This window comes from Triplophysa dalaica, chromosome 7, assembly GCF_015846415.1.
Source record: "Triplophysa dalaica isolate WHDGS20190420 chromosome 7, ASM1584641v1, whole genome shotgun sequence".
Lineage (NCBI taxonomy): Eukaryota > Metazoa > Chordata > Actinopteri > Cypriniformes > Nemacheilidae > Triplophysa > Triplophysa dalaica.
In genome coordinates, this window is record NC_079548.1 from 5,523,170 (window position 1) to 5,545,479 (window position 22,310).

General features: G+C 38.8%; 1 protein-coding gene across 2 annotated transcripts; it reads right to left on the bottom strand.

Moving 5' to 3' along the window:
* Positions 1 to 8,351: 8,351 nt before the first annotated feature.
* LOC130426576 (beta-1,4-mannosyl-glycoprotein 4-beta-N-acetylglucosaminyltransferase-like) lies at positions 8,352 to 20,948 on the bottom strand. 2 transcript variants are annotated; one of them, XM_056753431.1, is made up of 3 exons: positions 20,895 to 20,948; positions 11,510 to 11,714; positions 8,352 to 11,268 (listed from the first exon to the last, which is right to left on the bottom strand). In XM_056753431.1, exons 2-3 carry the CDS (start codon positions 11,711 to 11,713, stop codon positions 10,021 to 10,023), a joined length of 1,452 nt encoding a protein of 483 aa, XP_056609409.1. In that variant the 5' UTR covers position 11,714; positions 20,895 to 20,948; the 3' UTR covers positions 8,352 to 10,020. The 2 variants fall into 2 exon arrangements, with proteins under 2 accessions (XP_056609409.1, XP_056609408.1); XM_056753430.1 differs by lacking the exon at positions 20,895 to 20,948 and adding an exon at positions 20,539 to 20,888.
* Between the last annotated feature and the right edge of the window lie 1,362 nt (positions 20,949 to 22,310).

The window sequence follows — 22,310 nt, forward strand, 5'->3', positions numbered from 1 at the left end:
GAACATGAAATGGTTAATCTGTCACATGATTTGGGAGTAGTCACGTGGGAATTGGTTTATTACCTGCTCACCTTATGTGGGCAGGAGGAGGTGAATGGGGAGAAAATGTACTCTTTGTTGATCATCAATTAAGATCTATAATATTCTTTCAACATGTTTGTCGAGTTTTAAACGGATTACTGGAATACAGTTTCTAATTCATTCTGGAAATTTCTCTGCGTGAGAAATACATGGTGTGGCGTGTGAGTGTGTGAACGGGTTGAAATGTGAGTGTCTCATGAACAATGTGTGCAAAAATGCAACAATGCATCAGGCGAAACGGCCTCAGGCTTTGAAATAAATGCTGCATTGAGTACATCACCGGCCATATTGCTCCAGGCAAGACTGTCCTATACAAACATAAGGGGAGCTTCATTTCCCTGGATAAATAGCACATTAACGTTTACATTTCTTTAACAATTATAATGTTTCACAATCTACGGGAAGAACAAAAGCGTTTAATTTATTTGTAATCTTGATTGTTACTTAGAAATTGAATCAATTCCATAAGGAATTGTGAAATATCCAACAATAGTCCTTTTATTCAACTCACAAAGCTTCTAGGTGGCACCATGATAAAGTCGTATTTTGACAGTACAAAAAAATAACTTTATTTTATGTAGCGCCTTTAAAAGTAGCATCTCAAAGCGCTTCACATAAGTAAAAATAGACGGACCAAATTCAACATATATTAGATCAAATCATTTAAGGCCTTGTAAATCACTAGAAGGATTTTAAAATCAATTAGCAATTTGACAAGAGGACAATGTAAGGTTTCCAAAATAGGTGTAATGTGAACTCTTGCACATGGTGTATAGAAAAAAAAAAAATCTCAATAACTTGTGTGTATATATACAGACAGCCAGAAACAAATGTTTTTGATTTTCAAAGCAACATGTGGTCAATATCATTTACAATTCAAATCTGTCGAAGGTTCCATAAACTACTGCTGGAGAACTGTTTGGGAGCATAGGGCCACTCGAGAGGCGGTATCACGTGCCTTTTCATATTTCCCCATTGAATGCATTTTCCTCTGACGCCGTTTAGCAAGTTGCCTTGTAGAATGAGACCTGAGGGGTATTCCAGAAAGCCGGGGCCTGTTTCTATAAGGAGGTTCAAACAACTTATTACATTTCATGCAGTGTGTTACGTTGCAGTTGTGACCGTATGACTGAATATCATTAACTTACACTGGTAAAACCCGTACTCAGACCCCAATTTCTGAGCCTCCCCAATTACAGGCTATCAACCAAATGAAAAGGACGAGCAGAGACAAGACCACTGACCAAAAATGTATTTATTTAAGTTATTAAAAAAACACCTTGAGCTCAACATCAGTGATAAATTTTAATGAAGGAATCATCCCACTGGGTTTTGTTTAGACAGTTCCCCTGGGCCGGCCACCCATACACTGGCCACACACACCCAAAAAGAAAGGAAAAAATATACTTGCAAAGAAACAATTCACAACAAATAAATTAAAGTTGGTTCCCTTCTTTCACGTTATGTCTTGACTTAAACACTTCACCACTCCATTCAGAAAACAAAATAAATGCAAATCAAAACACTTCAAACCAACCAAAACCAAAAAGATATAATTAATTTACACCCACTCAACGCCAATCAGATAAACCAAGGCCAAAAGAGCAACAGAACAAATAAACCACAATTACTAAATTCCGAAATAGAGCGGGATAAATGTAAAGCAAGACAACGAAAGAATACAACCAACCAAAATAAAGAAAGAAACAAACTAAATAAATTGGTAAATAAACAATAATAATAATAATAATAATAATAATAATAATACAATAAAGCAGCGTAACAAAACGAAATTACAATTTCACTCTGTTACACACACATTTAAACCAAATACACAAACAATGAATAGACTCAAATCAAATGAAAATACGCCAGCGACATGAGCGAGTCCCGATGGCACCAGAGTCAACGGCCATGGGTTTAGAGCGTATCCAACGTGAGCGTTGTATAGGCGTCGTATCCAACGTGTGCGTTGAACATTCAAGGCAATCGCGAGCAGTCCATGCAATCACGAGCGTTCAATGCAACAAGAGAATCCCGCGTCCCAAACAGGAAACGATATTTTAACCACAGCAAAACAGCAGCTAGCAACTTAAGAAAAACAAATAACATTTTCGTTTGCTCCCTCCACACTCCTCTCAGATTTATAGTCACACAAACCGGGTAAGGGAAACATAATATTACCTTTCACGTGCAAGACACTCACTCACACATGCTCACTAGCAATGTCTGGACGCACCCGACTAATCTAAAATTACATAAAGCAAGCACATTAAGCAAACTTGTGAATTAAGTTAAATTCCTACGAACACCCATATTCTAGATTTATATTTCCCTCCCGTCTATGATCCACCAGTTTAACAGAGCCTACCTTTTTCGAGGAGTGAAGGAGATTCAAGAGCAACACAAACAGGTCACATCGATGCCATGTCATGATGCACTTAACTCACCTGAATCTATATAGGTACGTAATTACCTGACGTACCCACCCACTTAATGTCCCGCTATTTTTAAAGGGGCCACGCAGACTACTCTTAAAAAAAGCCATCCCACTACACAGTGTTTGAAAGTAAGTAGTCTACCAAGTCCTAAGTCCTGAGTCTGCCAAGTCCTAAGGTGAATTAATAAAGTTATTGGCTTGTAAAAATAGGAATCGACTTTGAATCACTAAAACGAGACGTATCTCTAACCGCCGCGTATCTACGTCACTAGACATAGTCCCCGCCTACGTTTTGCTGGGACGGCAGGGAAAACTTCACTCTCTCTCCCCCCCCAAAACACTGTCGCTCGTTCGTGATTCGTGTACCTTCTAAAGCCTGTGTTCTACGTTGTGACACTAAGTGTGTCTTATTTACAAAGGAAGAACTTCTGAGGAAACAATGGTTTCAATTCATTTTCAAATGACACCAGAGGAGTATAACCCCATGGTTTTACTGCACGCGTTATTTCACCGAACATTGCTTTAATAATCTTGGCACTTTCACTGCAGTATACGTTAAAAGACGATCCTTGAAAGGGGGAAAATACTTACCTTATATGGACTTGTTAGCTCCACCGAATCATAAACCTGTAAGTGTGACTAATTATTATTGTGTGAACTTCAAGAAATACTGTATTTGTGTGCCTAATGTCTGTGTTTAGCTAATGCATTTAACGCTTACGTTAACATGTACCGTTATTTCTGGGGTATTACAGTTTGTTTATCTAGCTATGAACCCGGCTAATTTAAGTGTTCAATCTGTTATCGTCGATCTATTATCTACTATCCTCTTCGGATGTTTCTTCGTCAGACTCGGGATCAAACTGGTAAGGGGAAATCCCCGCCATCTCTATCTATACACTGTATATAATATATAACATGTAAACCGTAATCCAACAATGATGGTAGGCGTTCCAATTGCGACACATGGTGAACGCTGTGACAAATTGAAGGAATGGGAAGAAGGAGGAGGGAACTGGCGAATGTCCAACAACTTTTAATAAAAAATAAACAAACAACAAAACGTAAGTAAATGCCGGCAGCTCCCACACGGTCGACGGCTGGACACACAAACATAAACAATAGCATAAAATCTAGGCCTGGTCCTCTCTCGTCATACACTCCGGTTGCTCGTCCTTTTATGCTTCCGAGCTCCTTCAATGAGATTCGATAGCTGTTGTGTTTTCTGTGGAGTTCAGTAATTTGTGAGATTTTTGTTTAATCAAATGTTTTGGAATACAAGTGTATACATGTTCCAAATAACACTAATGGAAAAATGTTTGAGGTTTAGCGGGTTATAGTGTAGTGCCCCTTTAAGAGAGGAGTGTCCTGTGAGAAACATGTGACCAGTGTTTACTATAAAAGAGGAAGTGCAAGATTCACTTGATTTGTAATGACTTTCAACCCAGTGTGCAGCCACTTGGTAAGCTCTTAATTTCAAATGGGTTTTGTCTGCTTTGTGATGATGATGATGATGATGATGATGATGATGATGATGATGATGGTGATTATTGTTGTTGTTGTTGTTGTTGTGGTGGTGTTAATTTTATTATATATTTGTATTTTGACTGATGTTGTTTATTGTTGCTTATTGTTATTGGGATATTGAGGTAATGAACTGGGGCTGTTTGTATGTATGAAAATTGAAACATTGCACTTTCTGTTTTCCAGGTTTATTACCTGGTTATCCTTTGTGAAATTAAAATAAAGAAACAAATATGGAAAACCGAGTAATATCCTTTGTACACTGGGTTGCCCTTTCCGTGGAAACCAAAAACGGAACAATACCTGTGCAACGAGCAGCTTGTGTCCTGCCTTGCTCGTTACAAACGCGTTTGACCAATCACAGCACACTACACCACTTACCAATCACATAACACTAGGCTAGCAGATAGGAGGGGATTAGACAGATGAATCATGGAACGAATCATTTGAGATTCAGTCAAGTAAGATAAGAAAAATTACCTATTATTACGACATAATGGTATTTTTACACCTTCTATGTACATAAACTTGTTGTTGGAGAATCCATAAACCAAAGTAAGACCTTAACAATTATGTGCTAATCACTCTTTAAACCTTGAACTCGGAGTTGGTTTACTTAGAAATTAGAAATTCAATTTACTCTGGGTAGGCTTATCCTGGGTTAAGCATGTGAACCACGACTGTAAAAGCCATGATCAACGGAGCACTGATATGAGGATTCACAGGGCAACGGCACCAAAAAAAGCAACATGGCGGCAGAAAGCACTTGAGATCGAGACTTTCCGTTCTGCATTACTGATTTGCTGAAAATGACTATTTTTTTTATTAATAAATAGATAAATGTAACAATCAATAAATAAATTAATCATTAAATGAATGAAACAACAGAAATAAGAAAGAAATAATAAAAAAAACGTAATGTTCTTACTCGCTGTGCTCTAGTTATACTAATGAATCGCCATGATGTATAGGACATCTGTAGGGCGTCAGACCTTCGTTTAAAGTTCGGAGCAGATTTGAATTGGAGTGGCTGCACGTCAAAATTAATTGTTTATTACCTTTATCGCTTCATTTCTGCATGGATGTCTGTATTTATCAATTCATTAATTCACTTTATTATGTAATTTCTCATCGTCTATGGAAAATTATGCTATGATGTAATACACGTACGATGGCTGATGTTATTGATGTAAGGTAGGATGAGATCAATTTTGATATATCTAATTCACTGTAAATAAAAAATGTGCTCGCTCTCCTGAATTCAAAGTACGCCCAAATGAATAAATGCAGCCTCTTCACATACTGAATGCTTTATAAAAGCAAATATGACATAAGTCACTTAGATGGTTTCTGTTGCGTCAAAAGGTGTGCCACAAATTACTGTATTAATGAATGAATGAATGAGGAACACCACTTGCGGTTTAATAGGTGGAGGATATCTAAATAAAGAAAACCTGCTACCGACCAGGTTTGGTTCACAGAGTAAGTTACTATGGTTACTGACATGAGCATAAATTACCTCTCCATACAAACAGCCTGAGTTACTCCGGTTTCTCTGGTTTGACATACCTCCCTTCTGAAACAGGCCCTAGGTGATGTGAAATACCCGGGTAAGTTTAAATGATAGCGATATTAAGTGAGGCCAAGTATGGTGTCCCATTTTTTTAACCTATCCAAGTGGACAAACACACAGCAGTGAATTACACACACACCCAGAGCGGTGAGCAGCCGTGGCTGCGGCGGCTGGGGTGCAGTTGGGGGTAGCAGTGCCTTGCTCTAGGGTTTCACCTCAGCCGTGGTGTTGAAGGTGAGGAGAGCGCTGATCATTCACTCCTCCCACATACAATCGCTGCTGGTACTGATGGTCCTACACCCATAGCTTCAAAGCTCTCACTCTGGAGGGTAAACCATTCGAAGGGCTTAGGGCATTGGGATGTGCCCTTCGAAATGGAACGCAGGGTAGATTTCTTTTTGGGAGGTTGACTGAACTTACTCTTATCAGGTGTTTTGGAAACAACATGATCATAGTAAGCAGGTTTTGGGTTAATCAATCAAAAGTCCTTGGTTAAGCTGATGGTAAGTTAACCCTGCTTTCTGGAATACACCCCTGATGCTTTTCAGTCTGAGGCCGTTTCACCCGATGCCTGATTGGGTGAGAGCTTAATAGTGGTGTAACTTTGTTTTGAAAAGTGGTGTGGAAAAAAACAATTAAAAGTTTAATAAAAAGTTTATTTCTCGTTAGCAATATTTAACATATCTAGTTGGGGGTTACGTCTATTGCATACTCCGCTTTTTGACTTCAGCTCATGTGGTTCAAAGCAGTGCTCGAATGTACATGATCCCCTGGCGCCCTGCATTCTTTTCTTTCTTAGTCATTTTTCTGCGTAAGCCTGACAGAGGTGTTGAGGCATTTTATTCATACCATGTAAAGAGTATCTTTGGAGATCACATGCTCCTCCCCATCACACTCTGACAGTCAACACAACCCACTTAATTTCTTGTAATTGTCTGTCATTTTGGGAAGGTCACTTGGCTGTTGCCGTGCTATACACTTAAAAACAGTTTATTCCTATGACTAAATATGTCACTTGTTCATTGGTTTACGCGTTTTTGTGCATGGACACTGGATGGAGCTTAGTCCTGGCACCATTTTAGAACTGATGCCGTTTTATCTGATAACTGAGTAGACCACTGATGCTGAGGTTTTGAGGACATTGTAATGTTTGTTGTATATACGCATTTTTGTAGGTGCTCAGTCAACCCTCGAGCACCCACGCTAAGTTTAAGAAGGGGGCGAGACCAAATAAACCTCGGGCTCCCATGATTCTTTGCGCAGATTCTTTGCGTGGTGACGCCGCCTCCTTATGGGCTTGGGATGATGACGCAGAAGGGCACTTCAAGAAACAGTTGTTTGGTCCCATACACCCTTTAACCCTTAAAATCTCTCACTCTGGAGGCTAAACCATTCGAAGGGCTTAGGGCATAGTGATGAACTCTTCGAAATGGAACGCAGGGCATATATGGGTGGCTGCAGGACAGGTCTTCTTCTTCTATTGATGTTTAATGACAGTTGTGGAAACATATTCCGAAGCGATGTTTTCAAGGGAGAAAGTGGTATTATTATTACTCAATGCTACAGGATCACAGACGGGAATACGAATGTATCCATTGGAATATAATATAACAATAACAATTCAGTTGATGATCAATATGATGACTGTACAGAGAACATGACACACCAAGTGGAAAAACATAGGCCTACCTAAATCTCTGTAAACATTTCTGGCTTTAAAAAAGCTTGAAGAGATAATGAAAAGCGAATACCCTGAAGCCCGAGATAACTTGAAATGGAACCATTGTTATTTTGTGTTCACTGAGGATGTTGACTTCACATGCAAAACAAAGCTGTGTGTTTTGCTGGTACTCTCATCTCATCTATTTGTATGAGAGAATATTGAAAATTATAATGACTGTACACTATACCTAAGTAGAAAGCTTCCAGTTCTACAGAAATTGTGTTTCGAATAAAAAATATTTGCCTTATGCAAGGACAGTGCCAAGGTGTTCACATCAAACAGGCACCACATCTAAATTAACAAAGAACATCATCCAATGAAGTAACCTATTGAGTTAACATCTCCATCTCAATGAATCACCAGCACACCGCAATGAATAAAAACAGCAAACTTACACCTTCACATCTGTTCTCTTCTCCCCCACTCAGCTCAGATTACCATAAAGCACACCTATATACAGGGTATAAGAAGTCTACGTGAACAAAGAATTTAAATATTCAAGTTTGGAATCATTTTAAAGGTCTCCGTGTGATTGGTATAATGCACTGAAAAAAATAACATTTAGGATTTACTTTAATAAAATGTTGTGCAAATTGCACAACATTTTTTTAAAGTAAAAAGAGCTGCTATAATTCAAGTACAACTTACTAACCAGAATAAAGTAAATTCTACTTCATAAATACATTTCGTTTTTGTTAAATATCAAACAAACAAAAATGATGCGGAACAAAATCATGTGTCTAGCTCAAACTTCACAGATCACTTACTTTCATATTGAAATATACAATTCAAAGAAGAGACTGGTGGTCTCTGTACTAGCATTAGCACAGTTACATAACACATTAATGATGTGACTGTAATGACTAATATCATACATCTACAAAATGATTTATGTAGTCTCAACACAAAATATATAAGTAGACTTAATTAGACCAATTTAAATGGGTTTAACATAATACAATTGAGTTGGATTTACTTCAATTAAAATGACTCAAACAAAATATTAAAAATCTAAACAACCAAAATTAGTCGATTTTATTCCCATAATTTTTGACATTATTTTAATTGATTTGTTTGTTTATTAATCGAAAACAGGAACATTATTATACAAAGTATATTCTACTAAGGCACATGGGGGTTTTATAGTGGAGCAGAACAGAAGAGCAGATCACAATAAAGGTTTGAGTGAATATTCTGCTCACTGTTGAGAGTGTGTATCCATCATTCATCACAAATGAAAGGAGTTGGCATGGTAATTTAAAAATAAAATCTAACCCATACCTCTTTCATGCACCTTCCTGGTCTTTTGTGCACAACTCAATAGCATTCTTTCAAAAAAGTTTTGCTGTCGAAATCTTTTATCTCAAAAAAATAACTTTATCTTTTCAACTGGCATCACATTCCACGTTACACATTTCACAACTCAGTCAGTTGACAATGAATACAAAAGACCCACCCTTTATGTTTGTTAAGTAGGTTGTGAATGTATATGCAATTTTGTTTCCAATGAGAAGCCAGTGTATTTGACTAATACTTTGTAACTTTAAATTGTTGACTACACTTATTGTTCAGTACTTTGACAGTATTAAACGCTCTCTCAATTTTAAGATTCTTTGGATAAAAAATATTAAATGTAACCAATATACATGTTTAAAATCAATTTTCAAACCTAAAACTAATCCAGACTTTTTTAGTTCACTTAAAAATGTTTTGCGTCCCATCAGCCACAGATACTTGCACTTACTTTTAATCATCAGTTATGATTGTCCTGCAGTGAATGAACTTTGAGACCATAAGAAGCGGGATATATATATATATATAATCAGGAAAATCAGTGGAATGTCAACATACTTGTACTGCTGCCGTTTCGTGTTTGTTATCCATTAAACCATAAAAACAGATAAATGATACAACCCGTAAGAACACTCTTGTCTTGTTCACAGTCTCACAGTCTCTCGAGTGAAAATCTCAGCGTCTTTGACTCAAGTAGCAACGTATGCACAATAATACCTAGAATGTTTAGTTTCCTTTAACAATTCCTCAGCAAATGTTTACCCATAGAGATAATGCACATATTGTGTATAGGCACTGTTTGATGAAACCCTAATGAGCTCTGTTTGCCTCTGCTAGAAATATAAAAGCCACACCAAACATCACCAAGGCATTAAAGTGATGAAAAATCATTAATTCACCCCCTTGTCATATCAATCATCTATGACTTTCCTTCTTCCGCAGAACACAGAAGCAGATATTTTTAAGAATGTTGTTAAAAACACTCATTCACTTGCATTGGTGTTGTGTCCATAAAATAGAAATAAATGGGTTTTCCGTTCAGTTATCAACTTTCTTGATAATATCTTTTATGTTTTACGGAAGACAGTCATACAGGTTTGAAACGACAAGAGTAAATGATGACCGAAATTCTCATGTTTGGATGCCCTATATCTTTAAAGTATTGACATACTTTTTCCCTAGAGTTCACATAGTTTATCATGAAAAAATATTTTCACCTCATATCATCAGGTCATAAATTTCCGGTATGTGCAATCTGTTACAAGTTCTAAAAAAAGAATAAAACTGCGTCCGACCCCCATTGGTTATAGCATTGTTGTCTGTAGAGCAATGTTTTGATAGTACCACAGTGAATAACCTTTAGGGTAAAAACAGTTAGTGAAGTGGTCAGTTATCCAGATTTGCAAATGGGTTCTCCAACAAATGACGATATTTTTCATAGTTGTCCATCAAGTGTTTTGGGGCATACATATGCTCCTTGGGATCTGTAGGTGGATAGTCTGGTAATGACCCATCAAACCAGCCGCCTGTCTGTATCAGCTTTTTAATAAAATGTAACTTGAGTTTCTCGCCGTAATCGCCCCAGCGTGGAAAGTCTCCGTTCTGGGCCGATATAAGTTTGTAATAAATGCCTTCTGGTTTGAAGCACCATGAACAGTGCCATCCAGCGTAATGAACTGGGCTCCCGATGGCCCACGGCACAAGAATCTTTCCAGTGGAATTCTCATATTCCCGAAATCCTGGCATCGTATAATACGTCCGGCGTCGAAGAAGAATCCCATCGTTCTTGTAAACCTTAGATAGCATGGCTACCGTGCAGCATGACAAGATGTTCAGCGTACCAAACTGTTTCCAGTAAAATCCATAGAGCGATTTCCGCATGTGGATCCCGACCGGCTCGGTCCAGCCGTCATACAGTTTTAGGAACAGGATTCCCTCTCGTGCAGGAATTTCATCCGCGTCATCTATGACAAAAATATCGTCCGCTTTTGCGCCTTGAATACGCAACATTCCGTTTTTGGTCAAATATGTGCGCAGGTAATCATCTGCGATCCAGCCGTCAAGGCGGCCGCCGTTTGGAAAATGGTCCAGGAAAATGTAAAGGATTTTGTGCTTAATATAATCGAAGGTTCCGTTTTGGAGCTGCTGCTGGAAGTAAAGAGGCCTCTGGTCACCATAAGCGGTAAAATTGGATTCGCAAACTAAAAACACGTCCACGACGTCTGCAAGTTCGTGGAATCGAGCGTGTAGCAGGTCAAACTCGTGGTTAATGTTGATGGCATTGATGACTCGACGTGGAGTTGCTCTGGGTGTTAATCTCGTCTTGGTTGGGAGGTTTGAATGTTGGACGATTGTAGGTATGCCGCAGTGAGGGCCGTGCCAGCCTTGAAGACAAGTACATTGATCCGCGTTCGCCCTCCTCTTGACTGTGGCGTTGTCCTCTCCGTGATAATGAAGTAAGATGCGCTGCGATGCAGATTCACCCATTTTGGTCCCCTCGCGGAAACACGTTGCTCCAGATTTTGTGCGGACGAAAAAGGGTGTGTGATCGTCTTGGAGAACAAATCTTTGGTTGTGAAGTTTTTCCGTTGAAACAGTGGAATCTGATTGGATAACGCTTGATTCAACAAAGGCCTATTTGGAGAGAAATGTATTGATAAACTCAGTTTGGATTCCTGACTTATATTTTCAAGATCCCCTTACATTCTGAGAATCAGAAGAAATACATTGAAAAGGAATACCTTTTCCATTCAAAGTAGTCTATAATTTACCGTTATACAGTTTTAACAATAATTTTGTTTAAATAACTTCACTTGTTGAATTACATTTTAAAGCGTTGAATTACATTTTAAAGCGTTGTCTTCTGCATCATTACCTTTAAGTGGTGCTTGTAGAAGTTAATATCCGGCACGTTCCAGAAGAAACTGCCGACCATCTTTAGGCTATTTAGGTGTAAGGATGGAGAAGAAAACTCTTGCAGCAATGGAATATTGTGCAAAGCTTTGTAGTAATATTGGAAGGATATGAAACAAAGCCCTAGAATGCACAACAGGCAGCACCTAATTTTTTTTATTCTCATCCTGTAACAGAAAAAAAATCAGTTAGCTAAATTACACAGGTTGAGATCACAACAAATTCTTCAGGATACACTGAAACATCAATGCTTGGTTGAAATTATTTTTTATTTAAAACAATTTAAGTTCATTAGAACTAATAAAAACGATTTAGATATTTTTCAGAAATGTATCACATAGAAGTCAATAAGGGTCAGTATATTTTTGTTTCGAAATGACATGATGATGAGTAAAAACATTTTCTTTTTGGGGAAGCTAAGTGAGTGAGGGCTTTTTTACGACATCTGCAGAATTACTTGCAACATTAGCGTGACTTAAAAGCATTTCAACTCTCAACTTCCTGAGTGTTTACAGTTCCAAATATAACCACAAAACCCACAGTGTGATAAACTGTGTTCACTACCTCTCCAAAAGCATGAGACAAACAAAATCTAAACAGCCCTATTGTTGAAGCATATTAAACAAGATCTTAAAACAAAGTCAACAACACTAGTATCGATTAAAAGCAATTGCAAAAATACCACAGAAAAGTTATGAAAATGTAATAACATTGATACATTTTAAGTGTCGCTGAAAAGTATAAGTATCCATTTTGGTACCTTTGAAAAACTTTCTAAGTGTCACAAATAACAGGAATTTGTTATGTTGCTGGGTTGCTGTTACGTGGTTACACCATTACGTGTTCGATTCATATTTAACTAGAGATATTTATATAGAACTGTGCTTTTGTCTCACAGTCTTAAGTCACATTTGTTGCCTGAGTGCATGTTGGCCTATCAAACATTTACACACAACAGCATGTTATTCACAACTCTTTACCTTAGCATCATGTGGGTTGTTCATCTCCACAGTCACTTGTACCAACACGATTTAGTTTAACATTATATATTTACACTGCTAATCTTAACTCCTGCCAAACAAGAGTCAACATATATGTGCCTTCCATATAACACACCCTCAAAACCTAACACTGTCCCTTTAGTGAATGCTTGATTCTGCCAATCGTAGCATTTAGTTGCATAACACTGCGTGACAATGTTTCCTAACCGGTTTTGTTGTGGGCTCATGTCTTGTCTAGTAAAATTATTTTGTGTTTTGATTTATTGGGTTGTTTTGTGTCACTCTTAGCCCGGGGTAGATTCAGTCATTTAAAAGTGAATCATATGCTAAATCAACAAGCTGGAATTGACTCACATTACATTCACAGAAGGCGGCATGCAGGTAGAGGCTTGCATCTGTTGATATGATTTGATCTCAATGCATGTGTTGAAACAAAGAAAGACTGCGACAGCTTAAGGCCTTGCTACGATCTACTTGCACAATGGGTTCTTTTCGGATGAAAAACATAAGGTGGTTTGTAAAGGTATGCCCCCCTCCCTTTTTTCATAACAATAACTTTGAAGCCCCTCCCTCACAGTTCCTACCCCAATATAGTATTCTAAAACTGCACAGATATATATTTGTTACAATAAAAACTTCACATAGGGCAATACATATCTTTGTTTGTTTGTTTTTTATGTATTTATCAAGCACAATTTAATACAACTGTTGTTGTATTAAAAATAGAAATATACTGGTTGATCTAATGTTCCCCAGTAGCACGTTCCATAGTGTTGGAGCCGCAACAGGAAAAGCGTGATCGCCCTTCAGTTTGAATATAGATCTGCAAACTGTTTGTGGCGAGAAGGTCTGCAGCGGGAGAGAGAGCTGGGAGACGAGGGGTGAGTAAATGAGGCAAGTGCAAATGACGAAACATCTATATCGCAATACAGTAAGTGGCGTGAGGAGCGTATAAACAGCCCGGAGAAGCAAAGCGAGAAGAGAGAGACATGGACTTCTAACAGGAAGGATATGAGAAAAGAATCTGTGGATGGACATTTATTTGAAGCACCTGTGTGCGGTTGTTTCATTTGTTAGTTGTATTTAAGTATAAATAAAGTCAGCAGCAGTCAAAGCAGACCCGTCCACTTCCTTCCTTTCTTTGAACTTGTTACACTGTTAGTAGTAACTGATCATAAGACCTTAAAGACTAAGCCGATATATGATACGTCAAGATACGTTGGTGCTCAACCAATTAAGGATTTAAAAACAAACAGTAAAAGTTTGTATACTATACGGAAACGAACTGGCAACCATTGAAGATAGGACAGAGTCGGTGGGATGTGCTCATGCTTGGGTGTACCTATTGACAGCCTAGCCACTGCATTCTGCACAGCCTGTAAACGTGCCAAGGCCGCCTGGCTAACTCGAATATACAGAGTATTACAGTAATCTCTCATGGAATCGCCAGGCTATCACCTCACTCCGCTCACTGTCCCCATATTCCTAGTCACCCACACCTGTAGCTTGTCACCGCCTCCTCAGTCACAGTCTCATCCAGTCCCAATGTCTCACTAGCTCCCTACTCTGGTCTGGCGAAATAGTGTAACGGATTCATTCTCCAGTACACTCCATTTACAGCAAACCTCACATTGTTTCCGCACCGACGCATCCAAGGTCTACACTGGTCTGAATCCCTTTGGACTCAAGTTGGACCTCTCGTACAGTCTCTCTTCAGGTTTTTGGAACATCTACACAAGGTTTTCGGACGGTGCATTGGAGACTCATCATGAGCGCACAATTATATTCCCTTCATCAAGGAAATTTATCCGTCTCTGATTTTGCCAACAGGATTCGCACACTAGCCACTGGGAGTGGGTGGAATGAACCAGCTCTGATCACAGTTTACCGACATGGATTTAACCAGAAGTTGCAAGTCCACCTCGCCAGTTTCGATGATTCCAACTCTCCGAGCTTCTCCATATGAGTGCGCAGAGTCAACTTAACCCCTTTCGTCAACCAAAGAATTCCCGGTATCCTGCTCCCCACGATCTGGATGAGCCCATAGAGATTGGAAATACCCGTATACCCAATGCTGAGTTGCAAAGGAGGTTGATCCAGGGTCTATGCTTGTATTGCAGTGCATCGGGGCATCTCCGAGCTACATGCCCCATTTTTCCAACACGCTGTGATGAGTAACATCCAGTGTGCATCTGTTTCTTTCCACTACATGTTGATGTTTATCTGTCCACATCTGATTCTGTTCTCACTTTCACAGCCCTCATTGATTCTGGGTTTGCCAGAAACTTAATCCCCGGGGCTCTCTGCCGCCAGCGCAACCTCTTGAAAAAGGATATTCCAGTCCATTACCAAGTCCTGTCAGTTCTGGGCCTTCCTCTCAGCAGACGAAGCGTAAAATTCCAGACGGGTCCAGTGAAATTTGCAAATTAGTGTTTGCCATGAAGAGGAGATAAACCTTTTAGTGCTGGAATCGCAATCATCTTAGGTCATCGTGGTTAATTCAACACCCATCAGAAATATGCTGGTTTGTCTCCCAGACAATCTCTCAATTCAGTTCCCCGATGGTAATAAGGATTTCCAATAAATCTTTTGTTCGACCCGGGCTCTAGAGGGGTGGAGTCACCTGTTTTTCATTCTCATGATCACAAAAATCTCCAGTACAACAGAGACGCAACACGCCTAAACCCATGTCAAGCCAGATGAGCCATGATTTTTACACGTTTCCAGTTTCAGACATTCTTTTGACCTGCTCTTTTCAGTATACACAGCCCACCAGATGCAGAACCTTTCGCCGAGCCATTACTCCCCGAGTCTTTGTTCGTATGTACCATCCCCTGATCTCAAGAAGATGCCTTTACCGCAGCCAAAACTCCTCAAACTTGTCCGCCTGTTTCACACTAAATTAACAGAAAAAGTGAGTTAACTGCAAAATATGTTAAAGCGACATGGCATGGCACGGGAGCACCACGGCAATGATCCAGCACCTAAAACGCAAATATGTTTGAGTCTTTGATGAGGAGGAAGGGAGTTCAACAGCAGGTTAAGTCACTACAGAATCCTACTTTTGTTCCGTGTTGAAGTGAAGAACGTAATGTCCCTGGTGCGGGTGTGTACTCGTTATCCATCTTGACAAGCATGACAAGTTAGCGTTAGCTGGTTAATAACAGTAGTGAAGCAGGGCTGGTATAGTTACTTTGCACTTTGCATTGCAAGACTAAGACACGTTTTTAGTAATTTTGTCTCTTTTCCAGTCGGAATATCTAAAAAATCTTTAATCAAGATTACTTGACAAGAAAAATGGCATGAGAAAATTAGGTCATGCTTAAAACTTCTGTTTGAGATTATATCTCATTAAGATTATTTTTCCTACCCCATTGGCAGATAATTTTGCTTGTTTTAAGCAAACAATCACTTAACTTTGAGGTGTTTTTTTCAGAAAACAAGACATAATTTCTTATGCTATTTCATGTGTCTAGTAAATGTATCTTGATTTAAGACAAAACTGTCCTGTGAGAGTGTGTGCGTCTGCAGTGTAGTTTAGAGACAAACTTCTGACATTCAAACAAATCCTGCTAAATTTTCTGATTTGAATTGTTCCTTATTTTTTATAAATTATTATTATTATAACAGCTCAGGGATGATCAAGGAGCAACATGTTTGTGCACTTTCGGAAGATTTTATTTCTGTTTTGAATAAAGGGTTGGAAATGAATGCTTTTCTTGTTTTTGTTTGTTTATCCGATTCATCGATTAATCGAAAAAATAATCAATAGATTAATCGATTATTAAACTAATTGTTAGTTGCAGCCCTATAGAACATAATTCAAATGGTGTCATTTTCTTAAATTCTGTAACACAGTAAACAAAGTTAGTCAGATCAACCTTGTGTTGCTTATTATTGCAGACAGGTTTCATAAGTCAGTGACAGATATTAAAATAATAGAAACTCATAATAGCAAATCCTAAATGATAGTCTAAGTACAGTAATTATAACCTTGCTGAATTAAAGTGTGGGTTGTGACCTGTGATTGTTCAGGCTCAATTTATGTTAGTATTAACTGCAGTCCTTTAAAACAGAAACAGCATTCGTTTTTAAAGGGTTCATGTGTGTAATATGTGTTTCTCTCTGTCTCTGGTGTGTTATAAGTTGCCCATGCATGTTTTAGACACGTAAAATTGCAAAGATCATGGTGTCGGAACAAAAGATGCATTCTATCTAAAAGCGAACTCTCCCCCAGACCTGCCTGAAACTCCTCGTGCAACCACACCCCCACAAATCTACGTCATTTCAGTTATGACCTGACTAATACCGCCTAAATCTAAGCGCAAGAAAAGTGGGCGTACTTGTAAATCAAATTATATCGTCACTGCCGCAGCCATGTCGTGGAGACGCTGTGTGTTTCGTTGCGAAAAGAAAGACTCTTTGTTTGCCATGCCAAAAGATGAGACAAAATGTTTGGTTACATTTGCAAATTCAGCTGATGAGCAAAGTGAAACAAAGTCCTAAAACGGAAGAAGGAACCGGCGAACATAAAACGACTTTTAATAATAAAAAAAAAAACGATGTAAAATCCGTCAGCTCCCTCACGGTCGACTTACGGCCACACAAACATAATGAAACCAAACATAATGTCCAGCCCTGGTCCTCTCTCCTCGTACACTCATGTCGCTTGTCATTTTGTTTCCGATCTCTTCCGTGAGAGATGTGAGACCGGTGCAATGCGCAGCTGACACTCGTGTTCACTCGCTACACCAGCCCTGCGTCGTTCCCTCAAGGCACTCGTCCCGCCTTGTTTATAATGCGGTTTATTGTCTTTGTTGAGTCGAGACGAGACGTGGCGTAACACTGGTTGATCAAGAAGGGCCAATGCACTCCATTACCCTTCCCTGCTGTAATGCGAGCTTGTTTCTCACACAAACTCTGTATAATGTATATGGTTGTTTTTTATTGACTTTATAATATCGTATATAAAAGGTTAAACAGTTAGCTATAGTTTTTAACTATGTAACATAACATATTTTTAATAAAACCTTACCAATTCTTTCCTGCTTATGTCGCGGTGACAAAGTTGATACATCTTCATTTTCCGTATCAGATTCGGGCTTGAATTGATAAAAGGAAGTACCGATGATATTGTTTCACCTTTCAGTACAATTGCTTTTGAACCTGACGTTCCGAATATGGTAAGAAGCGCTACAGTTCCTTTGCACAGTATTCGACTGGTTAACTGGCCAATCATAGCACAGCTCGCTTTACAGAGCGATGAGCTTTGTAAAATATCAGCGTGTTTCAAAGACGCGGAGCAAAGAGGATACAAACATGCACGGTATGTGGAAAATACAGCGTTTTTAACCTAAAATCGTGTATACACATTACATTACATCTAAAACAAAAAAAAATGTTTTAGCTGCTGTTATTTGACCCCTTTAAAGATTCAGACAGTCCACATATTATGATTTTTTTGTGTGCAAACTAGTAAAGTGGGTGATAGAACCTGTTAAAGTCCCTCATAGCTGTTATACTAAATATCAAGGCTTTTCACGCTTGACCAATTCAAATAAAGAAACTTCATCTTCCATTTATTCCATTGTTTTCCCTTCCTCTCTAAAACTGTGTATAAATGCATGTGTGTGTTCATGTTTGTGTGCGTGTCTGTGTGTGTGTGTGTGTTTTCTCCGAGGGCACCTATGCCTGAAGCACAATGGTTCATTCTTTTCTCCAAGGATCCTTCAATTCTCAAATGTCAATGTTGTTTTCAGTTTGTACAAAAGCTCTGTTCTCCTGGTTTGGGAACACACACACACAGACTCAGCACACCCGCAATCCTGCGCTGTCATGCACTGTAGCACTGTACCGTTTATCCCAAAACCGTACACACTCATCTGTGTGCAGAGAAGAGTTGCATCCTAACGACCGCATACTTGAAGATCACAAACTCCACTAATAACAGCCAAGAGTATTCGCTTGTACTTTCAGGTGTTTCCCATGTGTAATCGCATTTTTGAAACTGATCTCGAAACAGATTTATTTCTGTCTTTCGTCGTTCTGCTTGAACGCCTGAGGGGTGGGAGCATCCAATGATTAAAGCCAGAAAAATAGTCAAGCACACAGGTGCAAGAGCTTACATCCAGAACTGTGTCATGTTGTACATAAGAAACTGTTATGCAAATAAAAGGGTGACAAACCGCAGTGAAATAGAAAAAGAGGAAGAAAGCTGGTTTCGTGCCTTGTGGAAACCAGGAAACACAATAGAGAGGATTCTGATGAAGCATATGACAGATGTGCAAGATGAGAGGGAATTGGACCATAAGGGATTCAGGAATAGATTACAGTGATTTAAGTGATTAAAGCACAAATACACCGGTCAGTCTGAAGTTTTGAACAACGGATCAATTTTAGCATATAGGTTAAAATAATAGATCACAAAAAATATATAATAGATACACAATACATCTAGAAATTTGGAATGGTGTCTTCATTTTGTATTTGTGCGCTGCCAGGATGGATCGGTGATTTAAGTCTGTTATGACTTTTATCATCCTCTGCTTGCTCGGGTTAAACATTGCAGGTTACTCCACAAATTCAGTGTCCTTGTGGTGCGATTTCTGCTGTTTCACAACCTCTCTTAGCGCAAGCATGTAAAGTTAATACTGCACTTAAGCATCACTTTGCATAAACTCGTGAATGCCAAAACAACAAATTTCACTCCCCACATTTCATTAAATACCACACCCAGCCCAATCTCTGAGGTGGATGTCATTTGAATATCATTAGGGAAATAAGGGCAGAAGATATTTTAAATTCAAAGAAGCTTTCAATCCTATTATTTTGGGATTGTTGTGGTTAAGGCAGTACTTCTTTTTATAGAGGGACTGGTCGATGTGATGTTTTTGGACTCTTCCTTTAAATACTAGAGAGTTTACAACATGCTGTGGTACAACATGCTGTAATGTATAATCTGGAAAGCTAAAGGATAGATCTTCTTTGTAAAAGCAAATCATTAAATGTAAATCTTCTTTGACGCTCATTTCACCCTTTCAGCTCAGCTACTGTCAACTGTTCGGCTAATACCTGCTTGACCGATCGACAGTAGTCAACACACCAATCTGGAAAGGAAGACCTTGATAGCCTGGGTCAGGTGTCTGTGAACAGAGGGCATGGCCCTATAATTATGGAACTGTACAGACATGACATAAACACGTCTTTGTGTTATTTAGTAGGGCTGCTCGATTATCACAAAAATCTTAATCAAGATTATTTTGGCCAATCTTGAGATCCCATTTATTTAAAACGATTACTCCTAAACTTGTGAACAACATAGAACATTTTAATTAATTAACATTGGCTTTTTAACCGTGAATTCAACTGAAAAATAAATGTATAGAAGTAGCACAGCTGAACCACTGCTGAAAAGAGGATCCTTGCCGAATGGAACGTGGCACAATACTCGTTGTACATTGATTCTTTTGTTTTTGTAATTGTTTGAAGACAAAATGGACGATTTCGATTATTTTCGATTAATTGCCCTATTACTAAGACAAACTAAACCTGTTCCTCTGGATCAAGCGGTAGAGCATTAACAAAATTGTGGGTTTGAATCCAGGAAACCACATGATTAAAAATGTACACATTCTCACCCTGTTATCTTCGGATACAAGAATCTAATGCATGCACACATATGGTGTAAAAATGATTTCTTTCTGTGTAAACAGCCTACAAAACTAGACTGAAGTGTAAATAATACAAAACAATATGACCCAAAACCTAACCGATCATATACAACTTTTGCTACGGAGCGTAACTTGTTTCACGTCATTTTTAACGTATTAACAGACTTTATAAAGTACTCTTATTAAGCCATTTAACAAGTAAAAGAGTAAGGATGACCCACTGCTGGGCGCACAAAAGGAATCAATTTCTTTACGTCAACGACACAGTTAAAAAGAAGCGGAAAGGGATAACAGCTTGACGCTGCTCCCGAGGGTCTTACCTGGCGGACAGGTGTGACCACCCCACTACCTCTTCATGTAAACGTCAGTGAGCTCTTCGCATCGTTTAGATTCAGTCAAAGTGTCTGACGTTTATGCGTGTTTGTGCACTCGACTCGCTTCGGCAGGAACTAACTTCGCGCTCACACGCAGACGTGCGCGCTCTCAACCTCAGAGAGCTATGATTGTGAATCAAGACCACAATGCGCGTAACTTTTTTATAATGCGACGCCCACCGTCTGTTTTTTTCTGTCTCCCCGTGTCTCAGTCATATATCCTTCCAGTCAGTGTTTTTTGCAAGCGTGACAAATAACTTTAATGATAAGATGATGCAAGGTGCGTATCGTTAAATATTTACCTGGTAGACTTAACGGCATTTACAACACCTTGTAAGAAGACTCCAGATCTACTGATCTGCCTCAGCGGTGTAAAGCTGGAAACAACCAATCAAATGAAAGAAGGCGGGGGTTATTCTCCATAGAAGCCAATCATATGAAAGAAGGCGGAAATAACTGCTGGATGAGTCGAGCGTGATGAGAGCGGTTTTAGAAATAAATGTGTGTGCGTTTTTTGATGAATTAGAAAAAATGAACTTTTCCTTCTTCATAGTCTGTCAGTAAATTAACTTGTTTAAGGCAATTATTTATCTAACTCAATGTATGAGTTAGCCAAACCTTTAAAGTTTACCGACAATGTAGCAAACCATGTGACTTAAAATCAAAAATGTTTAAAAAATACAAATATTTCTGGGAATAGTTCAAAATCATCCGTCACGGTTTTACAAGCATTACCTCATTTTTGACTTCCAAGTGTCTTGACATGCGCTTGGTCAGGCCCATCCAGTCAGATCCCTTGCAGGGTAGCCTAATAGGTTAAATATTTTCCAATTATCACAAAAACCTATAAAATAAAATAAAATAAATTGTATTGTTTCTTGTTTCTAATTTGCCATATAATCAAATATATCCATCTATGTACTGAGATGAGCAAGTTTAAAGCATGTATTCCCGTTTTGTTTGTAATAAAGACGCAGGTCACGTTTCTCCTTTTTTCAGTTATGCGATTATTTGTAGAGGTTATACGTGAATAGCCTAATAAAGGTTAAAAAGATTGAGAGAGCAAAAGTTATGCATCCAATTAAAATAAATCTGTTAAGTAGAGCACCCGAACTGAAACTAAAAGAGTGTGACGTCGTTTGCTTCTTAATGCAGATTTAAAGTTGCAATTACTTCAAAATAATCAACACAAAAATAGTATCAATTTGATTGCTTAGCAATCTTTAAAACATGGCTGGAGGCCTATATTACCTGCAACCTCCGCGCCGTAGAGGAACGCGTATTGTTTTCTCCGCAGCCGGCCTAAAAGACCCGACTTTTACTCAAGGATTTATTCATTTTACGCAATTTAGTGGGCAGCTCAGACATGATCAAGCATAGTTTTCAATGTCCTCTGTACTATCCACTCCTGTCCTGCTGCTGATGGTGGCGTTGCGTCTGTCGGATGGGCGCGCGCGCGTGGTAAGGCCATCATGCTGAAGCTGTTCATATCGCTATTTTCTTTGCGCTGTTTATAATAATATATTCGGATTAAACGGTGAAATATTCATACAGGTGAAGTTGTGAATTTAAGATGGATTTTAATTTCGGCCACCTGATTTTCTCTGGGCGCACCTATTGTGATACTGACTACGCCACTGGTCTACACAGGCTTTTGAGTTTACATTGGCCTTATCTAACGTTTCACTTTATCAAGCCAGCACATACAGATCAAACAC

What these genes read in the sequence shown, in the direction of transcription:
- LOC130426576 (XM_056753431.1), bottom strand. Translation starts at nt 11,713, where the DNA reads ATGAGAATAAAAAAAATTAGGTGCTGCCTGTTGTGCATTCTAGGGCTT. An exon ending in TCTACAAGCACCACTTAAAG is followed by an intron (nt 11,269 to 11,509) that starts GTAATGATGCAG and finishes CTCTCCAAATAG; the next exon opens with GCCTTTGTTGAATCAAGCGT.